The sequence below is a fragment of the Micropterus dolomieu genome, linkage group LG02 (genome assembly GCF_021292245.1).
Source record: "Micropterus dolomieu isolate WLL.071019.BEF.003 ecotype Adirondacks linkage group LG02, ASM2129224v1, whole genome shotgun sequence".
Lineage (NCBI taxonomy): Eukaryota > Metazoa > Chordata > Actinopteri > Centrarchiformes > Centrarchidae > Micropterus > Micropterus dolomieu.
In genome coordinates, this window is record NC_060151.1 from 30,004,093 (window position 1) to 30,026,861 (window position 22,769).

Genomic DNA, 22,769 nt, shown 5'->3' on the forward strand with positions numbered 1-22,769 from the left:
CTCTTTGGTCTTGCCCATGGTGGTGATGTTGGATGCTGGTTGTTTGGGTGTTGACAGGTGTCTTTTATACAGGTAACGAGGTGAGGCAGGTGTATTTGATGTAGATAATTGGTTGGGATTGGGGCTGTGTCTTAAAGAAAGACTAACTGGCTTGTAGGAGCCAGAATACTTGCTGTTTGGTAGGGGGTCATATACTTGTTTTTCCTCATCAGATGGTCATCAATTTTTATAAATTCATATGATGTGATTTTCTGGAATTTTCTTTGGGATTCTGTCTTTCACTGTTAGAATGTACATATGATTAAAATTGTAGATTGTTGCATTCTTTGTAAGTGGGCAAACCTGCAAAATCAGCAAGGGGTCAAATACTTATTTCCCCCACTGTATACTTTTGCTCTCAGAGGGAAATACTGTCCTTTTTATTCATCAGAGACAGATCTATAGATTAGTGCAGATTTAAACATGTTTTGCAGATAGACTCACGTCACAGGTGCCATTTCCTCCCTGGGTCACACCGGCACAGATCATGTTGTTTGTGATTATACCACCGTAGGTAGCGTTACAATCACTGTTGGACACGATGGGAAGACTCACCTCCTGCAGCCTCTTTGGGGAAGGAAGTGAAACTGAAAAAGAAAAGGAGATATTAATGTAGAGTCTGTACTTTTTCTTTTTGTCAACAGTGTGTGTCTCACAGCCTGATTTTGTTGTGGTCCAGCAGTACTTCGTCCTCTGTGTTAAGGTTTGTCAAGCTAAGACACAAGACAAAGGGATTTGGTCCCACATCCACCGTCCTACTGCCCCAAATACTCACTAGAGCACCACATGTGGATTCATCCATCACTGTGCAAAAACGTTTATTTAATAGAAACTACAGCGAGCAGCTGTTTTAGGTAATGACTGAACCTTTTAAAACATTGAAACTATATATCTGTGAAGATTTACGTCGTCAGAAGGAATGAATGGGCTCGGAGCTGAGAGCAACAGACAGGAAGTCAGACAGTGTTGAGAGACGGACTGACATGTTGCTGGTTTGAGTCTTTTCATGGGATATCTTGACAGTAAGAAAGATACAAAACATCAAACACCTTTTCCTTTAAACATTATATTATAAAATGACCCTTACAATGTTAAGCCCTGACTAACTGCGTACGGGGCAGGACGATCGATTTTTGCCCCAAAAATTCAAGTGTGTCTGATCCTAATATTTTGTCACCTTATGCTAGAGTGACCAGACGTCCCCGTATTCCGGGGACAGTCCCCGGATTTGGTGGCCTTCCCCCATCTGGAGCTCCGTTTTTACCTGTGTGCTAATCATAGACTGTATGAGGTATTAACAGACCTGAAATCAGTTTTACTTGGCCAGAAAGACTGGATAGCAGAGCATACAGGTGTCGTGATGAAAAGCGAGTCTGCAGTTTTTGATTGCCGTCCGCGGGAGCACGCGCAGCATGTTAATGCTGTATAATCCAGTCTTTTGACATGTACAGCTGCTTTTATCTGGATCAAACTAACATAACGTGCAAATAAACATAACTTTATGTCCGTGGTATAGCAAAGGTACGTCTTTGTGATACTTTAACAGTAGGCATGACATTTAACCTACATGATCATAGACAAAGCCTGTTCTTTCCAAATGAATAACATTATGTGTTTGGTAGGCCTATGTCTAATATCATTGTTTATAGTTGGAAAACGAAATGAAGCCTATAATTACCATGACTTAATGCTTAGTTATATATAAAATATGATCAATACAAACCACGTAACGCAGTATTCCACTTGCCAGAAAGTGACTTATTGACTGAAAGGTAGATTCTGCTTCAAAATTACTTGATTTCATTCAGAAGAGTTATTTTGATAGATTATTATTATTAAGACCGAAATTGTCCCCCTTTTTTTATTTCATATATACATATGACCACAACATACCGACCACCAACCAAAATGTCCCCGGTTTTCATTTCTGAAATATGGTCACCTTACCCTTTGCATGCCACACACCTCAGTGAACCTAGGAGGCTCAGCTAGATCATCATACCAAACACACATCAAACACAAAGCATCTAAATACATATATAAATGTCAACAACATAAATCACTCTGTGATCACTGTACATGGCTGCAGTTATTGCCATCCAGATATTTCTCATCTCATCCCACACCGCAGTCCGACCTCTCTAAAGAAAGCTCAGCTCCAGCTCTGATCAGCTCATATCACAGTATCATCATAGTAACTCATATCACTCAAATAACAAAACTCACAGAGTTATTAGCTGGATAACAATAACAACAAATGAACATATACATATACAATTACAACCACTGCAGCAATATTGATCAATATTGACTGCTTATATGAATATGTCAATGTTTTGGAAGCTTTATGTTATTTGGAACATGGTTGGAGAAAATAGTGTTTTGAAAAAAACTCCCAATAAAAGTGAACATATAAACAGTAAATATGGCCAAAACATGGACATTCGCCTGGTATATTTTTGAAAAATTGTGTAATAACTGTTGTATATTAGTTTCTTTATATCAAATGTACAGTTACAGATGTATTAGAAGATATTCTTTTGCATTATAATGAGTTGGATGATGGTTTTGATGGTGAAATAAACCAGGCGAGGATGAAAATATATTTTCCTTAATTGCATCTCCATTTACTCTTTAATAGCAAAATGAAATTGGTAACATTTTAGTACCAAAAGGTACGTTTTACTTGGGCTTTTTAATGACATAATCTTGATGTCCATCTCCTCTGTACTTGTTCTGGTTTATACACAGTCCCCTCCAAAGTATTGGAACAGTAAGGCAAATTTTAAGTTGTCCTAAGTTGTTTAACACGTCTAGATGTGAATACCAGGAAATAAAAGCTGAAATTCTGAACTCTTGCTACTCATCTTTTGATCTTTGACCCAAATGTCTTCAGTGAAAAACAAAGGAATTTGCCTTACCATTCCAAGACTTTCGGAGGGGACTGTAAATTTGTCTTTTGGTGTTTTCGTTTGCAAAACACACCAATAAAAACTAAATTCATCCATACAATCATTCACAATTAACAAAAATGATTATCAAATGAATTTAAATCCTCACTGTTAGTTTCGATGTTCCCCCATCCGGAGACCCAGCAGGACGTCCCAGCATTAAAGATGCTGCCGTTCGCCGCCAGACACACGGGTCTGATGTAGTTGGTGAAGTTAACAGGTGAGGACAGCTTCAACAAGGCTATGTCGTTATTGAGCATGGGTTGATTAAAGTTCGGATGCTTGATGATCTGGGACACAGTCCGGGACATCCCGTTTGTATTCAACAACTTTAGGGCTTCAAGACCAAAGTTAACGGTGAGATCTGGGAGGGTACTGAGAAGCAGAAAAGACAACATGTTTAAATATGTGATGGACACTGGTGCTGACTGTGTGTGAATTTTAGAATAAACTATCCTTAAACAAGTGATAAGTGATGTTGGTGATGTATACTGTGCAAGATGAGATCACGAGAATTCATCAAGCGGTTTCATACAAAACGAAATGTTACTGTTTTACAACAAACTGCTATAAAGTAAATAAGGTCACATTGGTGTGGAAGGGGAGGGGCTTAGGTTCTCTATAATAGCAGCAGGAATGTCAGTGTCTTTAATTTTCTTATTGTGCTTATTTTGGTTGTTATGTTCAAACTTTGCTGCACAAAGAAATATCTCTTGTGGACCAAATGACCTGAAACAGCTGTAATGGTGTCTGACTGTTATTACTAACAACATAAAGAAAAACATGATGAGTGGTTTTAATGTGGTTTACTGCTAAACCCTCATTTAATTTTCTCTTTATTGCTAAACAAGCTCACTGTGATTGTACAGGTGAAGTCATGTGACAGGATCAGAGCTCACCTGTTTAAACAGTGAGCAGCAGTCAGGACCCACTGGTTGTTGATCAGGGAGCCTCCACAGAAATGAAATCCGTTGCTCTGCAGACTGACCTGCCAGGGCCACGACCCGGGAGGAGCATCCGCCCCTCCTACGATCCTGCTTTTGAGCGGTGCAGCGCCACAAACTGGAGGGAGACAGTCAGAGTTCATGTATATTCATGTTTTTGGGTCTGGTTTGTTCACAGTATTGTTTCTCTCTGGGTGCCATCATCTGTGTGGATTTGTTTAATCCAGCATGAGCTCGGCTCTAAAGATGATCCTGTCAATCTGTCTGTCCAGCTCTTTGGTCTGGATGTCTCAACAACTATGGGATGGATTGTCATGAAAAGTGTTTCAGCCCTTCATGTTCCCCTCAGGATGAACTCTAATAACTTTGGTGATCCTCTGACTTTCCATCTATCCATCAGGTGTGCAACACTTTGGTTCATGTCTAAATACCTGCAGAACTAAAGACATTTCTCTTTTTTTCTGCTAATTAGCTAATGTTAGCATGCTAACACTCTAAACTAAGTTGGTGAACCACAAACATAAGCATGTTAGCATTGTTATTGTGAGCATGCTGACATTAGCATGTTTCTCAAAGCACCTCTGTTCCTTGCAAACATTTGATGGGTATCATTGTGCAGGAGGGACACCGTCAAACTTCTTATTTTGGACTAAAGAGTTTTCAGACAAGAAATGACAAAGAATAATTTGTGCGCCGCAGCTTTTGGACAAATAAACACCCGTAGTCAGACAACTATGCCGTTTACTCGTGGGAGGAGCTTGGAGTAAACTGTTTTTGTTAAATTAGCTTTTTACTTTAGTTTTTGGGATTGCAACTTGATTTATCTTCACTCAAGCTTCTCGACAGCTAGCTCCTGAGCACATCCGGTTCCATTCGATCCGAAATCCATTCAGAAAACAAACATTTTAGAAGTTGTTGTCCTGCTGTCCTGCTGACAGACCTGGTAAAGCATGAATTCACATGTTTAACAAATCGGCATCATTTTGTAGTTATTTCGGCATCAGTTTCACTCATTTATTGCTATTTAATCACAGCTAAATATTTACTTTGTGTTGATAAAGCTGTAGTAATTGCAGGTTCTGTTTATTCGCTTAGTATTGTGTGTGAACCATGGATTATATTTTAGGCGGGCTGAAGCTACCCTAACATTGTCCTAAGACCACCCAAATAATAATGAGAAAAATAATTGTTAGATCAAATTTTTTTTACAGTGCAGACATTACTCAACAAAGAGAAGCAAGAATATTGATAAATACTATAGAATAATACAAATATAATTTGTATTTATTGGCCTAAAAAATCCTTCTGGTTGTTTCCTCTGCTTCACAATTTACATCCATTCTGTGGTCAGGCACTAGGACCCTGAGGTTGGCTGTGTTTTATTACACACAGAGAGACACACACACAAACACACACACACAGACACAGATATGGTGAAGGAAGATTGATTCAGGGTAGTGAGTGATACAGAATGAAACTGCAAGGTGTTGTTAGTGACTGTTACTTGCTCAACTTGTTGTAGCTATGTTAACCTGAGGTAAAGGAGAGGGGATATTTAGTTGGTTATGAAAACACTAGTGTTGATAGTGTGAACGTCATTAATATTACCGTTCTCTAGTAAAAAGCAATTTCAAAACAATATGAGTCCCCATAGAATGTTGTAGTTAGTGAAAACTAAATGTCATATTGTCACTGTTAATGCTGTTCAGTTCATTGACCAGATCGATACTGAAGTAAAATAGAATAAAATAAAAGGGATAAAATAAAGTCAAATAAGATCGGGAAAAGCTCTCCTATAAAAGTATGTTTTAAGAAGGGACTTAAAAGAGTTCACTGACTCAGCTGACCTGATTTCCTCGGGCAGGCTGTTCCAGAGCCTCGGGGCCCTGACAGCAAACGCTCTGTCCCCTTTAGTTTTCAGTCGAGACTCTGGAACAGACAACAGACCTCTGCCCGAGGATCTCAAGGTACGTGCTGGTGCGTATGGGACTAAAAGGTCAGAAATATAACAAGGCGAGAGGCCATGAAGAGCTTTAAAAGTGATCAATAGAGTCAATTCTTAATCTACAGTGCAGTAACAGTAATAAGTGTATATAAATATTAGTGTCTAAAAACAGCTGGAATGCATTTAAGTCACAGAGAACAACTCAGTGAATTCTGAATTTGTTCAACAGAGTAGAAATGGAAGAAGAAAATATGTCTGTCACTTTTTACTTGACATCTTTGCTTCTTCACTGGTTGTTGACATAAGTGTGGTTCTAATGCAGTAACAAACAATGTGAGTGCAAAGATTTTGCAAGCAGAAGTTATGTTAAGTTACCCTGGGGGTTAAGCCCCCCCCTGTTTTTCAATCTTAATGACGTCCCTGGTGTGAACACTCACAGAAGTTGTCCTGTGCGAGGAAAGAGTTGCGAGGATTAAATTTGCGTTGCATGAGAACACAGCATTAGGGTCTGACCCACCGCCACCACTTCCATCTCCAGACATATTCAATATTTAAAAAGTAGTGTATTCTACCCTACAACACTAAAGAAATAAGACTGAAATGTGACATAAGAAATAAGACATCATCTTGATATTAGCAAAAAATACGAAATACAAAACTGTGAAGGCCGTGAACATTATCCTAATCAAGCTAGGCAAATTAAAACATCATAGCTAAATAAAAATCTACTTCAGCAACTGGAACCAGAGGGAATCAGCTAGCCTGGCTCCGTTCAAAGTTAAAAAAATTTTGCTACCGGCTAACTCGTTTGTTTTAATCAGTACACAAACCAAAACATATTGACAAAAAAACAGTGCTGGAACAGAGCCTTTCTCTACAGTATATTGAGATCATGATCCTCTCCACGAACTCTCAATTCAAGCCTGCTCAGTAATTTGTCCAGACTTCTTGAGATCAGAACAGAAAACTGATCCAGACCCGAAGAAGATGATCAAGGTGAGAAACGTGTAGGTTTCCATTGCTGCCATGTATTTTTATCAGTTTTGGTGTTCGTGTTCGTAGCCAAGGCTAAATTGTTTATCAATTTACGTAATATTCTTGATAATTATCAGACACGAGCAGCAGCAGTAAATGTTAGCTTTCTACTTCCAGCCTTTCAAAGTTTTCAATGGTTGTGCACAAGGGACATTAAACTAAACTAATTTAAAACTAACCTTCATCTGGGTGATCACATGGATATGTGAATATTTTATCTGTTAACTGGTTGCATATTTCAGATTTATCCCATAACTCATGAGGCAGAGAAAGCTGCTGTTCTCAAACATTGTCCACTAAATCAAAAGTATTTTTGAAAAACAAGAATAGGCTACAGTACTCAAAGAAAAGGTCCCTACAAACAAAGAAAGAATCTCCATTTTCAGTGATCTCACAACAACAAACACTTAATATAAAAAAAAGAGGCGTTGGTGTGTATTGACCAGGGAGCTGGAAGATGTGGACAGGATGGCATATTCATTTTGCAGAGAGAATTGTAGATGCACTGACTACGTTTTACTGTACAGATTGTTGACTTGATAGTGAGCATTGTGTTGCCATGGCACTTTCAGACGCCGTTCAACACTTTATGCAGGCACTGTGAGAAAAAAAGGCACAAATCGAGGGGAATCTACTCGCGGTTTAGCTTCAACTGTGCGAGAACCTGACAGAATTTGTCAGAAATGTCAGAAATTCATTCGACCACCTGACGGCCGTTCGGGAGCAGTTGATCGCTCCTCCCTTCCCCCTGTATACTGCTCAGAAAACGATGCCTGGTGAAGCGATAATTCGGCTACTCGTGTGGCTCTAAAAAGTTAAGGCCAGCGAGCTGCAGTTGACTGCAGAGGCGAGGTATAAAAACAGCGCTGTCAAGTCGGACGCCCTCTACCTGTGAGAGCTTACTGTGCGCTGAGATCTCTCAGCATTTGCAAAGAAAAAGGACTCGAGATCAGGCAAAAGGTGGTTTCAACTTTGTTCGCGGAGAAAAGCAACTGCGACGCCGGACTCGACGCCTGAAGCCACCTTGCTCCTGCGAGGTATTGATGTCATGTGACATGGTGACATTTTGCAGAGCCGGCGAAAGTCAGACACGATTTCTAACCAGCATGCCTTATTTTACGACCAGCAGGCATCAAAAATTATCTTTCTTGTATTATTATAAGTTGATACTTTTTCTCCACCATAGCTCATAATAGTAATTCATGCAGCTCTACCTGCAGCTCTACCTGCAGCTCTACCTGCAGCTCTTGGTGTGCAGTTCTGTGAGCGTCTCCCAGCAGTCAGCCTTGGTAGTGGCTGCAGTATTACAGCAGGTCAGTCGCTGTGAGCTGGTCCCAAACACTCAACAATCTTTTTATAGTCACATAATTGTTTAATCAGCTAATATATATCCTATAGTTGTTTTAATATCTGTAGTCACAGATCACCTCCAGTAGTATCAGTAGTATCAGCAGCAGCAGCAGCAGCATCCATAGCAACCCCTCGACAGCAACTGTTCCCTGTAAGTTATGTCAGCCCACAGTGTTTTAAAGCTAGTTTTAAAGCATCTGTATATGTGTGTCGGCTGAAAACTAAAGGGGGCCGAGTGTTTGCAGTCGGGGCCCCGAGGTTCTGGAACACCTGAGGGTTTTTACGACATGTGTGTTTTATTTTCTGATCTTGTGAAAGTTACTTTGAAACATGGATTTTGAAAAGTGCTCAATAAATAAAGACAAAGATTTAAAGAAGCTTGTTAGCATGTTAGCATGTTGCTGGAAGCCATGGTTCGAATCACAGGGGGGATTAGAGGGGACCCCCTAATTTAAACTTCGACCCCCCCAAAACAGGCCTTTTCCTGACCTTGACGTTAGTTGAACGTCACATCACTCGCAGCAGCAGCTGATCCAGTCCATCATACGCTGGTGGAGATTAATACACTTAACTTTCCTACCTTCTGAGTTTTGTAATTAGCATTTCTTTTACTTTAAATGAGCTATTTCATTTATATTCATTTCATATTTCATTACCACTATATCATTTCATATTTTATGTAATTTTTAGCCAACACTGGTGCCTCGGCATGAGCAGTGAGATTGAGAATTAATTATTGTTGATACACATTTTGACATCAATAGAGATTATTATTTCATTTTAAGTTGGCTACTTTGTGAGTCTTTCTGCAATCAGGATGATATTAGTTTTCACTCTGGAATTCAGACGTTTTACCTGCCCAGGTAAGTGTTAAATCCCAGGTGTGTTATTTAAAATGTATTCAGTTTTATTTATACAGAGCCAATTTTTAACAAAAGGCATCTCATTGCACTTTTTATATGGAGCAGGTCTAGACACTACTGTTCAATATTATTTACAGAGACCCTAAAATTCCCCAACAGAGTGTGACAACTGCTTTATGGAATGCAGATTACATTTCATTCACGTCACGCGTCATGAGCAAGAGAAAAGGAGGTATTTACTAAACAAAAAAGTTGAAACCCCCCCCCTGCTGGAAGCACAGCAGGAGCTGAAAATTCAGTTTTTGGAGGTTTTGGACAGGAAGCTGGATGAGAAGTCAGAGGATCACCAAAGTTACTAGGACATGAATGTCTGAACACACTTCATCACTTCAAGCAACTTCTGTGGAGAGACAGCATTTCACTCTAATGGAGGTTCTAAAGTGTAACTAAAAGCTGCTTTTCAAACCTGGACTGGATTAATGTCGAGGGTTTAATGTCTGTTTTGAACTCAGAAGACCCTATGAACAAAATGAGAATATAACTCACCATCTAACTGCGCGTTGCTTCCTGTAGGAAAGACAAATAACAATACATTTAGTCACTTACAGGAAACTGTCTGCGTGTTTGATGACCATTAATCTCTTCATGAAACTAAAATGGTTTGACAGGCATATTAAGACAAAACCGAGTGGTTTCTCCTGTGTTCCTGAGACACTTTAGTCATCAACTTTAATTCACTTTGTTATGTTTTATTTATTTAAGTAAACTCAGTAAATTGTTTTACCACACATTTTTCACACAGATGCATTTCTTGGTTTATTAATCTAATAAATCTGTGAATCAGTCACACACAGAGTCAGACTGCCAGGGTTAGTATATTCAAATATTTCTGCATGTTGCTGCTGGATTGTCCTCAGGCTTACTTTACCTCACCTGTGTGAACAGAAGGCGTGTCCAGAGAAGAAAACCAGGTAAAAACATGCATGAAAATATATGAAGTGTCTGAACTGGCAACAAGTAGATAATTACACAGAAACACGAGAATCAATCTCTTCTGTCTAGATTGTTTTTAATTATGAACACAACAAACAGGTGACAATATTTAAAAGCACTCACCTGTAACTGCTAAGACCACGAGCACAACGCCACAAACCAACAGTTTGACCTCCATGGTGCGACTCTACCAACTGTGTCTTATGATCAGTGGAGGACTTTATTAACGGAGGAGTTTATCAGTGTATAAACCGCCTTGAAACGGCCCCACACGCCCTTCTTTGCCAGCAAATCCAATGAAACACTTTCTTTGGCCCCGAGGGTTGCACTGCTGCTGCCGTGCCTACTTTTCTGAGTCAGAATCACTTTTTATTGGCCAGGTACACAGAGCCTACAAGGAGTTTGACTCTGGGTTTACATCACTCTGTGTACAAAGTACAGGATACATGCACATACACACAATAAGAATTAAGATAATAACATTTCTTTGGCAGACCACTGCGTCTACTTGCCCGTTTCTTTGTGCTTCTTCAAATGAGCTTGGACTGCAACCTGTGCACCTCATGCACACAACATAGACTGAGCATACGCAGGGAAGGGACTCTGCATGAGATAATAACAAATCACAATCAGTCACCTTCAACCAGCAGACTGGTCTTTGTTTCCCGTGTGAAACAAAAAGTCAGCATTTAATGTTTTTATTTAAGTAACGTAGGTTACGTAAATTGTGTAAGTTATGCAAGTAACATTACTTAACTTACGAGCTAACTGACGTTATTTTAACCCGAACCATTATCGTTTTCTAATGCGTGTGTGCATTCGTGCTTGCTTGCAGTCGATATTGACTAGCAGCTATGTACAGCGTGCTAACCTCTGCAACCCAGCTGTATTCTTAATATAGCTCTCCTTATTAGCTAGGCTCTGTACATGCTTGCTATTAACTTATTGGAAGGTGGGTCTCAGAAATTGACAGCCTTGTGTTGGACAGATTTGTGCAGCGGTGTTCATGATACTACCGTTAACCGTTCAACTTCGGACTGATTCAGAAATCTTCTCTGCGCCGAAAAGCCGGCAACAACGCTTCCTCCAGCGTATGGTTATATTTTGATTGAGACTGTGCGTGAAGAGGAGGGGCTATTTACAGACGGGTCAGTGTGTTTGTGAGAGAGGGAGGGAGCGAGCCAGAGAACGTGCCGAGCGAATATATGCGCTGCACACAGCTCTACAGTCAGACATGATGCATCCATTTTAAATAGTAAAAACAACAATCATTATGTGGCAGCCAGCACTGATACATAAATCAATCTGTGGGAAACACAGGTTAGTGCATAGCTTTTTTTGCTAGTCCTAAATGTCGAAAAACGATGCTAAGGGGTACCCAGGGTGTTAAAAAAATGGCGCTACGGGTCGCTTGAGTCGGAAGTGAGCATGTGTTGATTTAAAGCAGTGGTTCTTAACCTGGGGGTCGGGACCCCCTAGGGGTTTCGCAGCCTGGTCCCAGGGGGGTCGCGAGAATGCTAATATAGACACAAAAATAGAAAAGACATTCTAAAATTCTTTGCACTGTTTAATCCAGCAGGTGGCGGTAATGCCAACCGCTATAAAATAAAGAAGAATCAGGTCCGATAGAAAGCGCTTTGCAGGTTCGACAACGCGATTTCAAAATTTTTGGTTGAATTTAGAAAAGAGCAAAGCACTGTGTTTTTATCATGTTGCTAGGCAACTGCTAAAGCAGCTGTCCTGTCAGTCTTATCAAAGATTATAGCCCCAGCGATCTGTAATCTTTCATTTGCTGCTAAGTAATAACTGTCATATTAGCAGAAACATGATCACAACTCACAGGTCTGTGTCTTTTGTTGCTAAAAACATCTGCTTTGATAAAAGAAATAAACGGAGGACGTCTGCTCTGGCTCTGTTTTGAGTGTGGGAGGTGTACAAACACGCAGGAGACGGGGAAAGGGAGATCTGTGTGGGCACATGAGACCCTCAGAAAGGCACCCAGGGCGCATTAACAGCACACGCGAAATATTTTCAACTTTAGAAAGGGGTCAGACTGCCAGAAAGGTTAAGAACCCCTGATTTAAAGCATTGTCGATAAACCAGTCGTGTTATCAGTGTAGCATTACTTGATTTGCATTCTAATCCCACATATCAAAACAAAGCTCAGTGTTTCCGCCGCACTTGTCCTTTTTTAAAACTTGAAGCTCTACATGTACAGTGGTGTGGTTGAACTTTTATTTTTCAGTATAACTCATTAATCAGCACCCTTTAACATTTTTTTGTATAAAGGCAACGATCCGCCTACACGCTTTTACAAGTCCAAAACAACCCGAGGTTTCTTGTCCTGATCTTGTCTTCTTCCTGTCTGTGAGGTATGTTATGTGTTGCTGCACTGTGTGTACTGTATGTTTATTTTGTGTCAAGGAGGTGACTTCTGTTTCGACTGTACTCTAGCCCTCCTTCATCTATACATATGTGATAAGATCTGTCAGTGTCTGCTGGTTTCCAATAGCCATGCTCCTGATATAGGAGATAGTGTGGGCTTGTGGTGAAGTGAGTAAAATCCCAATTGCTGGCAAAGTTTTCTAATTCTCTGCATTTGTACTCAGGGCGATTATCTAATATAACAGTCTCTGGTGTTCCATGTCCCATGTTTGTGTATCACAGTAGCAGCTGTTGTGGTGTGCACCTTGTCAACGTCAAAGTATCTGCTGTAACAGTTTATTGTAATTATGTAATGTGTAATGTGATGGTTTGTCATGGCCTATTTGGGATCGTGCGGCTGATCATGGGCTACATTTGTGTGGATTTGTGGTGAAATTAGCCTACTACCATATCAGCAGAGCAATAACGCAGGGTAGCCTACTGCACAGCAGAGGGACAGGTACATTTTAATAAAATATTATTAACTTCATTCTCATTAGATTGCAGATTTTATTCTCGTAATATTATTACTTTTGTCTTAAAATATTAATCTGCAGTTGTCAGAACACAGATATGTGGGAGAGATTGGTAATGTGCAGAAAGTTTTAAACATGAACAGAAAACCTGCTGAAACACAGGAGCTATTAAAGTCCAGGAGTTTATAGCTTAATTAAAATGAACCCCCAGACTCAATTAATATTATCAGTGTTAATTATTATTAGTAATAATAATGTATTGATACATTATACATAATTAAAACAGATGAAAACATGAAAGATTTCTGGGCTGGGCAAAGCCCCCAATGTTTCAGGAGCCTGGAAACGCCCCTGCCTCGAGGTGAAACTAGTAAATATTATACAAAGTAAAATGTTAGTATAATATTAATATATTTACAGGTTACACTTGTAGTCTGCCTGCCTGTCATTCATTAAATTATTGTGCAAGAAAAAAGCTCTACATGGTAGTTGGTCTCTGATTTGTTAATGCTAAGTACTAACATGTCATAATTATAACCACTCGTGCAGAACAACGAGTTCAACATTTCTTGGTGTCTGACAGAGTGGATGTGGAATTGCTTGTTTAATTTCTGGTTCATTGCCTGTGTTTTCCACTTCATGTTTAGGATTTAATCTTGCTTTGTTCTGGACTGTTTTCACTCAGTGTGTAATATTAACTGTTAGTTTGCTTTCCATGTAGAGTAAACATGCTGTCTGTGTGTTGTTAATACGCTCTGATAATGTTAATCCAACACATCTTTGTAGTAGCGTTCATGTTGATTCCACATTCAAACTTCAGAGCACACGAACACACTCAAGTCAGACTTCACAGCATGAGAAATGGGACCATCCGAGGAGCATGTGAATGCACCGTGAGCCGCTGGTTGAAATTCACAACGCTCACCACTAGATGCCACTAAAACTTACACACTGAACCTTTAATAAAACTTCACTCAACTGAATTTACCTTGTAGTGTCTGCATCTATGCCCAAAGCTTGTTGGACTTACATTTATTCATTTAGCTGACGCTTTTATCTAAAGCGACTTACAATTACTATACATGTCAGAGGTCACACGCCTCTGGAGCAACTAGGGGTTAAGTGTCTTGCTCAGGGACACGTTGGTGTCTCGTGTGTTTGCCACCCCGTTACCTGCGTTCAGCTAACTAGCTGAACGTGACCGTACCTTTACATCTTAATCATAGTTCACATAACAGAAGAGTCCATTAAATACTGTTGAAGACTTTTTATTTAGCCATTAGCCATGATGTTTAAATGTGCTACATGCCTTGCTTGATAACTACTAAATTCTAGGATGATGTTTAAGTTGTTTATTGATAAATGATAACTTTAAAGATTACTGAACTTTAGGGTGCAGTGTTCTTGCTCAGCCTCTTTTCTGCAAAATTTCTTCAACACAAGAATAACTGGAAACAGGCGGAAATATCTGACTCCAGGAGAAGACTATTTTTGCTTATTTTAAGTAAATGAATCTCAAAAGGTTAAACAATATGCGACCACAAGACAGAGAGACAGAGATTTTGACTCTAACCTGGTGAATTAAATCATCTCTAAACTTTCTATGAAAGAACAGACAAGTAGACGTCAACAGGTACGATGGACAGCAGCAGAGGAACAGAGAAGGAAACCAGGTGAGCGGTTCCAAAGAGGACGAAGCCCGGCTGGTTGGTGGTGATCTGGTTTTTGATCCAGGACTGATATTGAGACACTCGGGTGAAGCCTTGTGGGACATTAGGCAGGGCACAGCCTTTTTCAAAACTCATCACTCCAGCCTGGACCCAGACAGAGCCGCTATTTTTCACCAACGGGCCGCCTGAATCCCCCTGCAGAAATCAGACCTGGCCAGTTATATACATACACTTCTGCTCTCAGAGGGAAATACTGTCCTTTTTATTCACCTTAGATAGATGTAGCAGTGCAGATTTAAACATGTGTGTTATAAGTTGATGGAGCAGTGTTTTGCAGACAGACTCACCTGGCAGGAGCCATTTCCTCCCTGGGTCACACCGGCACAGATCATGTTGTTTGTGATTGTACCGTAGGAAGCGGTACAATCACTGTTGGAGACGATGGGAACGCTCACCTCCTGCAGCCTCTTTGGGGAAGGAAGTGAAACTGAAAAAGAGAAGGAGATATTTACGTTGAGTTTCTATTTTGTCTTTGTGTCAACAGTGTGTGTCTCACAGCCTGATATTGTTGTGGTCCAGCAGTCCTTCATTCTTGTCCTCTGTGGTTGACAGCTTGACAAACCTTACCACAAATACTCACTAGAGCACCACATGTGGATTCATCCACCACTGAAAATAGTGCAACAACAAATGCACCATTTCCTCCTGTTTGTTTGATAGAAACTACAGCAAGCAGCTGTTTTAGGAAATTACTGAACCTTTAAAAATATATATCTATATATCTGTGAAGATTTACGTCTTCAGGAGGAACAAGGTCAGCCTTGTTGACCTGGGGCAGTCCAAAATCAGATGATCCATTACTGCAATAAAAGCACATCAGTGTTAGCATCAAAGTATCAGAAGTGGTTTTGAATTTTTTGAGGTTTTATTTGGGCCTCTAATGACGTCATCTTGTTGTCCATCTCCTCTGAAGTGGTTCTGGTTTATAGAAATAATTTGGTGTAGTTTGTAAAACACAACAATAAAATATAACAAATGAAACAATAAAAATGGAATTAGTTCATGCAATCATTCACTAATAACAAAACATTTAAAAATGATTGTCGAATAAATTTTGATTCTCACTGTTAGCTTCGATGGCTCCCCATCCGGTGACCCAGCAGGTCGTCCCAGCGTAAAAGACGCTGCCGTTCACCGCCAGACACACGGGTCTGATGTAGTCGGTGAAGTTAACAGGTGAGGACAGCTGCAGCAAGGCTATGTCGTTATCGTTCGTGGTGGTGTTATAGTTGGGATGCTTGATGATCTGGGACACAGTCCGGGACATCGAGTTTGTATTTGACAGGTTTAGGGCGTCAAGACCGAAGTGAACGGTGAGATTGAGTCTGGCGCCGAGAAGCAGAAAAGACAACATGTTTAAATATGTGACAGATACTGATGCTGACTGTGTGTGAATTTTAGAATAAACTGTCTTTAAATAAGTGATGTTGGTGACGTATACTGTGCAAGATGAGAGGTGTAGTTCATCTAGCGGTTTCACACAAAACTAAATGTTATGCGACTTTCTTAACGGACAAAATGATCCTTTTGATTAAAATTAAAGGGATAAAAAAACTGTTGACTACCATAGGTTACATATTTTTCTGAAACAAGGTCACATGGTGCTGAAAGGGAGGGACTTTTTTTAGACTCTTTATAGCAGCAGTGTCTTCACTTGTCTTACTGTGATTATTTAAGTTTCTATGCAGCCTTGCTGCAAAAAGAAATTCCTTTTGTGGAATAATAAAGATCTGAATTGAAACAGCTGTAATGGTGTCTGACTGTTACTAACAGCAGAAAGAAAAAATGGTTTTAATGTGGTTTACTGCGGCACACTGATTACATTTTCTCTTTGTTGCTATACAAGCTCACTGTGATTGTACAGATGAAGTCATGTGACAGGATCAGAGCTCACCTGGGGAAGCAGTGCGCAGCAGTCAGGATCCACTGGTTGTTGATCAGGGAGCCTCCACAGAAATGAAATCCGTTGCTCTGCAGACTGACCTGCCAGGGCCACGACCCTGCAGGAGCATCCGCCCTTCCTGCAATCCTGGTGTTGAGCGGCGCAGTGCCACAAACTGGAGGGAAAGAAATTCATGTAAATGTTGCATAGGTATAATTTGCATTCAGGGCCCCGAGGCTCTGGAATTACTTTTACTTGTATTTTACCTGTATTTTAATTCCTTAAAATGTATTTTCTTGTTTTTATCTGTTACTTCTTGTTTCTTAAAACCTGTGTATTTTCTGCCCTTGTAAAGACACTTTGTAACATGGACTTAACAGGCTCAATAAATAAAAATTATTGTTATTAAAAAGATAAAATGCTGACACCTGCTCTACATTTAGCATGTTAGCATGCTGCTGGAAGCACAGCAATAGCTGATGTAAGATTCAGAGGTTTTTTGTTGAAGTTCCGGACAGGAAGCTGGATGAAAAGTCAGAGGATCACCAAAGTTTCTAGGACTCATCCTGAGGGGAACATGAAGGTCTGAACCACACTTCATCACAATTTAACCAACTTCTGTGGAGAGACAGTATTCGACTCTCAGGGAGCTTCATATGTGCGACTAACAAACCTGGACTGTTTTAAACTCAGAAGAAAAAAATAAATGTAATGACTAAATAAACAAATGAGGATATAACTCACCATCTGACTGCGCGTTGCTTCCTGTAGAAGAGAGAAATAACAATACATTTAGTCGCTTACTGGAAACTGTCTGCTTGTTTGATGTCCGTTGATGATCTCTACATGAAACTAAAATGGTTTTGACAGCCATTTATACAGGTGCATCTCACAAAATTAGAATATTGTGAGTATAACTTTATTTTTTTTGATAATTTAATTCAAAAAACTTGGAATTTGATGCCCCCGGTACCGTCAAAACCTTTTTTCTTGTTTTGCCGTTTTCGCCTTTTTAAGTCCAAAGATCAGCTGATTTGTTGCTCCAAGTATCGGCGAGCGCCATCTTGATTATTGAACAATACCTGGGAGCTGTGCCTGTTTTTTCTCGCCTTTTTCTGCAGAGCAGGAGAAGTGCAGCTTTGGAACACACAGGTTTATTTTTCGCTATTTGGTGTCAAATGAAAGGTCTGCTCAAGCCGGATCGATTAATGCCCCCCCCCATCACTGTGGGACGTTCCGTTCTCAAGCTACAGGCCTATAAAGCATTTTGGTGACAAGAAAGTTGATGAATATTTACTGTTTTATCAATATTTCAATGTTATGTTATTTGGAACATGGTTGTATGGACATAAAAGGTGTTTTAAAGATAACTCCCAATAAAAGTCAACATTTAAACAGTAAATATTGCCAAAATATGGACATTCGCCTGGTATATTTTGAAAATAAAGTATGATATCTGTTGCATTTTAGTTTATTTTCATCCAATTTACTGTTACAATTGCATTCCAGGTGTATTAAAACATATTCAGATCTATTATGATCTATCTTATGATGGTTTTGATGGTTTATTGCAATAAAATATACCTTTTTTACCAGTCGAGGATGAAAAATATCCTATTTTTTCTTTATTGCATCTCCATTTAGTCTGTAATGGTAAAATAAACATGTTAATTTACAATGGATTTCTATTCCTTAGATTCTGACCTTTCAAAAGAGACCAGAATTATGCATCTTGGCCAAACGGTTGAGGAGTTATTTCTGATTAATGTTGGGTTTGTTATTTTAGGCATTTTTTATGGAAATAGGGGCAAATAGCTGGCAGTCCCCAACAGATTCATTACACATAAAGTGAAATATTTCAGGCCTTTTTTGTTTTAATCTTGATGACTATGCCTTACAGCTCAGAGAAAAGTCCATATGTCAAAATATCCAGTCAACTTTCCATGAATATTCTCTGATCCAGCGCTCTGTGAACAGCCAGCCCTTTCAGCAGTGACCTTCTGATGCTTACCCTCTTTGTAGAGGGCGTCAGTGACAGGACAACTGTCAAGTCAGAGGTCATCCCTGTGATTGTGGTTGTGTGAACTGAACCAGACCGAGAGAGTAAAGGCTCTTCTCAGGTTGACATTTCTGTATTTTAAATTCCTTATTATAATATTCTAATATTTTGAGAGACTAGATTTTTGATTTCCATGATATATGGTATAATCAAGATTAAAACAAAAAGGGCCTGAAATATTTCACTTTATATGTAATGAATCTAAAATATAGGAAACATTCACTTTTTGAATTAGATTACGGCAAAAAATTAACTTTTTCACAATATTCTAATTTTCTGAGATGCACCTGTACATTTCTGAGAACAAAACCAACTAGTTTTTCCTGCATTTTATTCACTGTAGCCGTGTTTCCATCAACATTTTTTAATGCGCGTTTTAAAGCGTCGCATCAGAAAAGGTCGATGGAAACGGCAAAATTCGGAAAAAAATCCTTTATTTCGCAAAAAAGTTTTTACGCTCGCGGTTGAGGTGGTTTTTGCCTTTGTCGAAAATAAGTACATGCGCTAAATGAGAGATGAGAGACATTTTTTCCGAATAAGTTTTGACGTAGCGAACTTGTAACTCACATCTGATCAGCTGTTTCTGCTGTCGGCGTCTTGCCCGGTTGTGCAGAGTTCTGCACGCCTGCCGAGAATTTCACGCACCTCGCGGCTGGTAACGCTCATTTGTGCTTAGAAAAGAGGTGGATGCAAATCTGGGCAGGCAGCCTTCATCATCTGTTCTGCCGAATTATGCATTCACCGCTTAAAGATCCTTCTCAGATACTTTATTCTGCACACGGATCAAACCGTATCACCGCATATTTTTGCTGAATCTCAATGAACGCTGCTTCTACTGAGTTTAATAAAATATTAACGACTCTAAACGTTCATAGAATAGTCTATATACTTCGAATCATTCATCCCCATTGAAGAACCCCACAAAAGGATATTATAGCGTTTAAAAGCATTATTTGGAGGTGCACGCAATTCTCGGCAGGCATGCAAAACTCACATAACACCGGATATTCCCATAACGCGAGGAGACGTGGCTGGTAGCAGTTTGCCCGATTGAAACACATTTCTGAGGACCTCTGTCCATTTTCTAACATCAGGTTCAAGCAACTGGTTTTGTTTCTGGTTTGGAACCCAGACGTCTTGTTTATTACAGCCATGTGTAACGTCAACTACTGACATAACGCCGCTCGCCTGGTTTATTCGCGCCAAACCAGCTGATGGAAACTGGTGACTGGAAACTGATGGTCTTTTTTTTTTTCTTTTTTGCAACGTTGCAAAAGTACGCTTAAAATTTGCATGACAATTAGATGGAAACATGGCTTGTTACTGTGTAACGTGTTACTGTAATAACATTACTTTTCCCAGTAACGTGTAGTGTAGTGTTACTTTCAAAACAGTAATATTATTACAGTTACTAATCCAGTGAGGCTGCGCTACTGCTTTACTGAACGCACCATGCTTGACATGAATGTGCGACGGCTCAGCAGCTCAGCGGCATCGATCGTATGTTGTTCAGGTCAGCTGTTAGCCAAAAAGCTAAAGGCAGAATCCAGAATGAGGGAGAGAGGCGTTCTTTCCACAGCTGTAAGGAGCTACTGCCATTATTGTGTCACAGTCTAAGATGCAAAGAACATTGTCGTCCATTGTAAACTCTGTGCAACCAGCAAAAAGCTTTCAACCGCGAACGATTCGACATCTGATTTATTGAAACACCTGCTGAAGCAGCACAGCAACGTGAAACTTACAGAAATTCTGCTGCTCCCTGATAAAAGATACGTGATGCTGATACCTGTTCAGAAAACTGGACTCTGATGGTAACTTGTTTTAACCAGCTAGATAAAAGGTAACGCCCTGGCAGTGACAAAAAGCTTTGATTTTATATCTGATTTGATTACATTAATGTTTAAGTTGAGATTTACAAGAAATATTTTATTGCTGCTGTGTAAAGGGAATACTGCTGGTAAAAAGCACCTTATTTGTTTAGTGTTTGCAAACCACGTAATTGCACTTTTGTGTATATAGCAGTACATTTAAATTAAAAGGGCGCAATACACTACTTTAGAATTCATTATTCAGTTTTGTGCACAACAATGCAATTAATCGTGATTTTTAATCATTGCCCAGCACTAGTAATATTAATTTTTTAAAACTGTAATTAAGTAAACTCATTTACTTAATTAATATTCAAATATTTCTGCTTGTTGCTGCTGGTCCTGAAGTTCCTTCTTACTTTACCTCACCTGTGTGAACAGATAACGCCGTGTCAAGAGAGGAAAACCCCAGTAAACACATCAACATACAGGAATATAAACAAAGTGTCTGATTTTACTATAACTAGATAAGAGTCAATCTCTTCCATCCAGATTTATTTTCATTATGAACTCAAAATAATTTAGGTGATCAACTGAGACAATATTTAACAGCACTCACCTGTAACCGCTAAGACCACGAGCACGACGCCACAAACCAACAGTTTGACCTCCATGGTGCGACTCTACCAACTGTGTCTGCTGATCAACGGAGGAGTTTATCAGCCTGGAGGGGAAGGTGTGACCAAACTGCCCTCAGGTGCGTTGATCACGAGGGCACGCTTCACATCACACACACGCCCTTCTTTACCAACAAACCCTCTGTGGCCCCGATATATTGTGATTAGTCGCATTTCTGTCACAGTTATCATGCTGGAGATGATGTGAATATTTCTGTGCAGCTGACACAAATAAATGTACTTTAAAAGTGAGTTTTTGAATATTAGCTGCTTAATCTTAATGTGTTCTGAAACCCAAAACTCAGTGTCCCATCTCAGCTCAGGAATAAGCTCATAAGCCTCATTTATAAAACAGGGCATAGAATCAATACTAAAAGTGTACGTGCACAAAAAAACAGAAACAAACACCTGGAAATGTGCGCGGGTGGATCAGCCTCACATGCAGCCCTCTGCACGCCCACATTCAGCCAGAAATGGTTGATGTAAAACACCTTATCAGTGTTGATGCATGTGAATGAGCCTGTTTACAGTGAATCACAGGTAAGGAAAAGTAGATATTGATCATATCAAACAAACGCTTATCAGTGAATTCCTGCTGCTAACAGCCGGCTGCCTGAAAACCCATAGAAAAAGAATAAGAAGATATACTTTATTAATCCCACAAGGGGAAATTCAATGTTTTCACTGTTGTTAATGTTTGGATTTTACACAGGTCTGAAATACACACACATGCAAAAACAACACATTGAGAGAGTCAGAGCAGGGGGGCTGCCACTTGGTGTGGCACCCCGAGCGGTTAGGGGTGAAGAGGCTTGCTCAAGGCCACCTTCGCCAGAGCCCAGGAGGTGAAGCAGCACCTCTCCAGCTACCAGTCCCCACTCTGTTTTGTTGTCCGAGCTGGACTTGAACCGGCGACCCTCCAGTTTCCAGCCTCCTTACGGACTGAGCTACTGCCACCCCAAAAATGGATCGGGAAGGGGATATTTGTTCTCTGCATTTAATCCATGTCAAGAGAGGAAAACCCCGGTAAACACATCAACATACAGTGGCAGTGGGCTGCCATCATACGGCGCCTGGGGAGCAGCTCAGGGTTCACCTTTGGCATGGGTCACGCCGGACTCGATCTTGCAACCCAGCGGTTTCCAAGCCAAGTACTAACAGACTGAGTTAATGCCACTCCAAAACACGTTTCCTCAGAACCAGCCACACTGGCAGAACAGCCGCCAGGGGCAATTCGGGGTTCATTTTTTTTCGTTTTAAAGCTAAGTTGTTTCATGTAAAGAGTCATTACCTAGCTACGTTATCTAACCACGTCGTTCAAGCAAACACTCGTTATCTAGCTAAGTATTTTGAGCAAAACTAGTTTCGAGCTAACAGTAGTTTTAAGCTAACCTCCAGCTAACAGTAGTTTCGAGCGAACACTGTTTCGATCGAACAATCGTTTCAAGCTAACATCCAGCTAACAGTTGTTTCCATTCGTTTTAAACCATGTCATTTCGAGCTAATGTTGTCTCAAGGGAAAGTCATTTAAATTGAACAGTCGCTTCAAAGCAAGTCATTCCAAACCGATGTCATTTTAAACTAAAATTGTTC

General features: G+C 40.0%; 2 protein-coding genes across 2 annotated transcripts; both read right to left on the reverse strand.

The window, feature by feature from the left end:
* Positions 1–456: 456 nt before the first annotated feature.
* Positions 457–10,298, reverse strand: LOC123967425 (prostasin-like). Its single transcript, XM_046043521.1, has 5 exons — positions 10,244–10,298; positions 9,674–9,694; positions 3,890–4,052; positions 3,100–3,365; positions 457–626 (listed from the first exon to the last, which is right to left on the reverse strand). Exons 1-5 carry the CDS (start codon positions 10,296–10,298, stop codon positions 457–459), a joined length of 675 nt encoding a protein of 224 aa, XP_045899477.1.
* Positions 10,299–14,278: 3,980 nt separating this feature from the next.
* Positions 14,279–21,226, reverse strand: LOC123967427 (serine protease 27-like). The gene is made up of 7 exons (XM_046043522.1): positions 21,119–21,226; positions 17,377–17,397; positions 16,644–16,807; positions 16,192–16,217; positions 15,816–16,075; positions 15,038–15,177; positions 14,279–14,885 (listed from the first exon to the last, which is right to left on the reverse strand). Exons 1-7 carry the CDS (start codon positions 21,171–21,173, stop codon positions 14,622–14,624), a joined length of 930 nt encoding a protein of 309 aa, XP_045899478.1. The 5' UTR covers positions 21,174–21,226; the 3' UTR covers positions 14,279–14,621.
* Between the last annotated feature and the right edge of the window lie 1,543 nt (positions 21,227–22,769).

Bases quoted from the DNA above. Each gene is read 5' to 3' on its own strand.
- LOC123967425 (XM_046043521.1), bottom strand. From the start codon at position 10,298: ATGGAGGTCAAACTGTTGGTTTGTGGCGTTGTGCTCGTGGTCTTAGCA. The intron at 9,695-10,243 runs GTGAGTGCTTTT...TCTTTCCTACAG, and splicing joins CGTGGTCTTAGCAGTTACAG to GAAGCAACGCGCAGTTAGAT. The intron at 3,366-3,889 runs GTGAGCTCTGAT...TCTGCTTCTCAG, and splicing joins GCTGCTCACTGTTTAAACAG to TACCCTCCCAGATCTCACCG.
- LOC123967427 (XM_046043522.1), bottom strand. From the start codon at position 21,173: ATGGAGGTCAAACTGTTGGTTTGTGGCGTCGTGCTCGTGGTCTTAGCG. The intron at 16,218-16,643 runs TGAGCTCTGATC...TGAAACCGCTAG, and splicing joins CTGCGCACTGCTTCCCCAGG to ATGAACTACACCTCTCATCT. The intron at 15,178-15,815 runs GTGAGAATCAAA...TCTCTTTTTCAG, and splicing joins GGGAGCCATCGAAGCTAACA to TTTCACTTCCTTCCCCAAAG.